General features: G+C 40.0%; 1 protein-coding gene across 3 annotated transcripts in view; it reads left to right on the top strand.

The window, feature by feature from the left end:
• Lrguk (leucine rich repeats and guanylate kinase domain containing) overlaps positions 1 to 4,846 on the top strand; it is a 143,813-nt gene that overhangs the window by 12,182 nt on the left and 126,785 nt on the right. For 2 of the 3 annotated variants that reach the window (XM_023709922.1, XM_004626580.2), the window contains exon 1: positions 2,047 to 2,309. The exons of the other annotated variant lie outside the window; for it this stretch is intronic. In XM_023709922.1, coding sequence (XP_023565690.1) covers positions 2,169 to 2,309 — 141 coding nt within the window. In that variant the 5' untranslated portion in view covers positions 2,047 to 2,168. Of the gene's footprint in view, positions 1 to 2,046; positions 2,310 to 4,846 lie in introns of those variants that run through there. 3 annotated transcript variants of the gene reach the window in all.

The following is a 4,846-nucleotide window of genomic DNA, read 5'->3' as shown; positions in this document are numbered from 1 at the left end:
TTTTTTTTTTTTTTTTTGTGGAACTGGGGATTGAACTCAGATCCTTGCGTTTGCCAGTCAAGCGCTTATCCTACTGAGCCATCTCCCCAGCTCCTGCTACTTGACTTTTGCCCAGTTATTTTTGCCCATTTATTTAACTTCCTTGAGCCTCACCTGACAAGTGAGGACAGAGGTAGGTGTGAAAAAAAAAAGAAGCCAAATACTTAGAAATACACATATAATCCCAAGGACTAAGATTTATCATCTCATAAGGCATTAACCTTTTTTTTTTTTTTGGTCTAGCTTGGCGAACTTAATTTCTTTTCTTTCTTTTTTTGAGAGAGGGTCTCATTATGTAGTTCAGGCTGACCTTGAACTTGTTTATGTAGCACAGTCTCAAACTCACAGTGAAACTCCTACTTCAGCCTCTTGAATGCTGGGATTATAGAGTGTGCCACCACACCCAGGGGCAAACCTATCTGAGTGTCTCTCCTTATGGATTCTTAATACCTTGGTACCATTTTATTCATTCCTTTATTAATGAATGAGTTGAGCAGAATCTTCTACATGTTTCTCTCCTGGCTTTGAGATTTTTTTTTTTAACTTCTTGAAATTATTCTTTGACAAGTTCTAACTCTGCCTTAAGACACTTTTCTCAATTGACACTTGCAAGGCTGACTTTGCCAGCATGCTGATGAAGTCATTTAAAACACAAATGCACACACAAGTTGTGTGTGCATGCAGTGGGCTGCATTTTATATTTTCTAGCCAGTTCTTTCCTATTGCAGTTATTGGGAACCAGGCCTTTTGGGGGTGACTGTGGGGATTAATCCCTTGGAGGAATCTGCCTACTGGAAAGAAGCAAGATGAGCCTAACAGACAGACATACTTTCAAGGCAGCCTTTACCTTTATGACTAGCAAGATAATGAAGGAAGGTAATTCTGAGAGCTTTATGTCAGTTTTAACGGTCCCTCAAGCACTGAGAAAGATAATAGTCAATGGATGGTGTCCATAAGGATTTTTTCTGCTTCTCCCCTGACAGCAATTGACAGGATCATTTTGTATTTGCAACTGCTGCCGCTGAAGCGTGGAGAAGAGGCCCTGTAAGGCCAAGAGGATGAGGGCGACTTCCCTGCAAGGATCTTTATTGTCATCACTAGGGCAATAATGGTTACTATAATTTTCGTTCTGCTTTTCTATGGAGTGTCTACTTTGCTGAGCTTAAGGCTATGGGATTTGAGTCACAAAAATCACACTAGCATAAAAACATGCTTCGTATTCTCGCAATTATTTTCTAAAACCGCAATAAAAACCTATGCAACAAGATTAAAATAATTACTAATGCAGGTCACTTGACTAATACAATTATGTATGGGATGTTAATAGCTTTTCAGGGGCTCTCAGATAGTGTCAATTTGACAGCCATTTTTCCTCTCTTTCGGGATCCGCTGCCGTGTTTTCTCCCCAAGGACAGGGCTTATCATTGTGTGTGTGTGTGTGTGTGTGTGTGTGTGTGTGTGTGTAAATTAATTGCAAATTAGCTCTCAGAAGTCTGGTAGTTTCTCTTTATTATCCACAATTAAGCCATAAGGAGCAGTCATGCCTTCTACTTCATTTCTGCACACCCTCAGCTCCTCCTACCGAGCTCTGCAGAGCTCCTTGTCAGGGTTCCTGGCTTGCCTGCAGACAGCATTAGGGACATCACACCCTTTCAAAGTATGAGTCCGCGAAAGAAACCTTGTGGACCAAGCAGGAGGCGCACCTGTGACACGGTGGGCTCAAAAGGCTCTAAGGGGTGCCTTCAGGTTGGGAGGACAGCTGGAAAACAAAGAAAAGGAGGTAGGAAACAGAGGTAGAAACGAGAAAGACAAGCAAAAAGAAGAGCAAAGCTAGCAACTGGGCAGTCTGAAGAGAGAAAACTAAAGAAAAGAGGCAAAAGAAGAGCTAAGTCGAGCGTCCCAGGAGTCCTCGCGAAGAGGCGGGGACTACAGCCCCCAGAATCCCTTGCGGCGCCTCCTCGGCGTCAGTCTCTTAGGCAACCAAATTAAACAAGATGGCGGCGCCCTGGAGAGATCCCCGGGGATCGAGGCTGCCCTCTCTCCGGAGACGCTTGGGCACTTTATCAGTTGGAGGCCCCTCGATACCGCTGGGCTCAGAGAAAAGACGTCAGTCTTGGTGTCTTTTTTCCATGGGGCAGAGGACGAAAAGTACTTTCCACAGAACCTCCTCCTCCCACTTGCTCCAGCAGCTCATTCGCCGCTCTCAGGACGAGGAACAGGGAGAAGGGGAATCCGAGGAGTCCTCAGAGTCCGACACGATGAATTTGGAGGTGTGCTTGTCCCCTGCTTCCAGCTCTCTGGCTTTGCTGCTTCCCGGCGGCTCCCGGCCGCGCCCCCCACGCGCTCCCGCCGAGCCCCCTTGGGCTCGGGCGCCTCTTCCCGACGGCTTCGAAGCCACCTGCTGTACTCCCCTCTCTGTTAACTCGTTTCTTCCACCCGTTTCTTTATTCTCTGCCTCAATGTCTCCAAATATATTTCCTTTTCATGAACACCTTTGGTTACTCATGAGTAGTTGCACAGCATCCGTATAGAGGTTATAGCTGTCACATTTTCAAAGTTACAGCCTGACAAAATTACTACCTTATTGTGAATAGACAAGAGTTCACCTTTCCATCTCCGGGACCTGTTCCCTAGCACTGTGAAGTACTGCAACACACTTCCAAAGCTGTAGTTCATTCATCTTGGGACACTGGAACAAATCTAGGCGCTCCTTCAAAGCGTATGCAATTTAAACGTTTTATGTATAATACTTCTGCTAAGGGGGTGTGCTGTATGTAAACAAGACACCCACCCGCAAAAAAAAAAAAAAAAAAAAAGCCGTAGAATGTTCAGCCAGTTTCCTGTAGGAGTGTTTAGAATTTGGGAAGTGTTCCCCACATTCCCACTGTTACTACTTGGGATGGTGTTATCGCTCTTCATATTAATACTTTCTGTTTTCTGCAGACCTTCCTGTAGCCATCACACAATTCCACTTCTTTTTAGACTTACTCTTTCAGTTTCTGTCTTACCCTGTTATCTGTTTTCATTTCTCATCCCTTTTTTCTCTTGGTTTCTAATAAATTGTTTGCTTTTTTTTTTTTTTTTCCCCGAAAACAAATTGATTTGTTTCCTATTCAATACTCTGTTAGGTTTTCCTTGTTTTGGCTAGCTCATTCATAGTGTAAAATACTTGAAATTCTTTTCAGAAGTCGACATAGTAAGGGATAATAGAATGTTGCTAGTATCCCCAATCTGTATATTCTTCTGACTTTCCCTTTGAGCATCTTTGTGTTTTTTTTCCTTACTACATTTCATCCTTTAAACCAAACATGTTTCTCTTCGTTATGCCTGTTTACTTTCACAAACCCCTTTCCTGGTTTGTTTTCTTAGTCTTCCTCCTCTTATCTGCAATATTTTCTCATTCTATTAACCATTTACACTCTTCTTACTTCATGTCCTTTTGTGCTGTCCTTTGACTGTCTTTGAATATTTCCCCCCCAATCCTCATCCTTCATTTTGTCTTTTCTTTTTCCTCCTCTCTGAGCTACTTACACTCTAATGTTGCTTAAAATTGACCATAGATGGGGCTGGGGAGATGGCTTAGTGGAATAAGTGCTTGCCTGGTAAGTGTAAGGGCCTGAGTTCAATTCCCTGTTGAAAAAAAAAAAAAAAAAAAATTGACCATAGAAAGTTATTACTTATTTGTTGGTTTAGCTTTCTGCCTTTAACAGTCATTACTGCAGAACTATAAGCGTGTTTTTGCAACTTTGAAATGTTTGTATGGTTTCCACCAGCTTCCACCCCCGAGGAATTCATAAATGAACCACTGGTATACTTTATTATTCTAATTAACACATGATCTTCAGCAATGGGGTTCATTAGTACCATTGTTAATCTGTGTTCAGTATGCCATTAGCAACTCTTAGGCAGAGTTGACTTGAGTAGTTACTCCTTTTTTGAATTGCAGGATGTCTTTGGAGGAAGTTCATTATTTTTTCCACTTACATCTAAACATTAATATTTTTGTATTTCCACATTCCTTTTGGGTTTTCATAGAATGATATGAAAAACATAGTAAGTTTCAATATGCTGGATAAACTGAAGTGTTTGGAAAGAAACACTTGGACATTTATGTTTAATGATTTATTTTTCATGTCTTAGCCTTCTTAAAGGTTATAAGGCTGTGATGGTCAGCATGATTATTGACTGTCCACAATACAATTAATCTCAAACTTCAGAAGTGCTTATGAATTGAACAGAGGCATATAGATTATTTTAAACATTGTCTACAGTAACAAAGATTGGTTTTTGAGATGTGGTTTAGCTATTTGTTAGTTGGGAGATCTTGAACAAGTTACTTAACGTCTGTGTTTTGTTCATAATGTGGGGATTATAATAATAATAAATATAGGAAAGTTGTAAGAATTAAGTAAAATCCTGTTATGTGGAAATCTTAGCATAATGTTATTGATAACTTTTTTGGTACATGTTATTGATACTAAAACAAATATTAAATATACATTTTTTACCTATTATAGCCCATTCAGTAATTTTATTTGTTATCATTCATTAAATAAATATTTATGGAATGATTGCTATATAGAAATCACTGTTTGACTGTATAAAGCCTAAATGTCTGGGCTCAAAATTTAATTCATGAAAACCAGTCTACTCCATTAACCAAGTGTGGCTACTAATGCTACTCTTGAAATAGTTATGGACATCAAATTTTTATTTTATTTTATTTTTTTATTTTTTTTAAATATTTATTTATTTTATTTATTTACTTATTTATTTAGTGTGTGGCCAGCTCAGCCCACCAGGGGGC

The sequence above is a fragment of the Octodon degus genome, unplaced genomic scaffold (genome assembly GCF_000260255.1).
Source record: "Octodon degus isolate 3935 unplaced genomic scaffold, OctDeg1.0 scaffold00015, whole genome shotgun sequence".
Taxonomy (NCBI): domain Eukaryota; kingdom Metazoa; phylum Chordata; class Mammalia; order Rodentia; family Octodontidae; genus Octodon; species Octodon degus.
The sequence above is the reverse complement of the archived record's forward strand: the minus strand, read 5'-3'. Positions and strand labels throughout refer to the sequence as shown.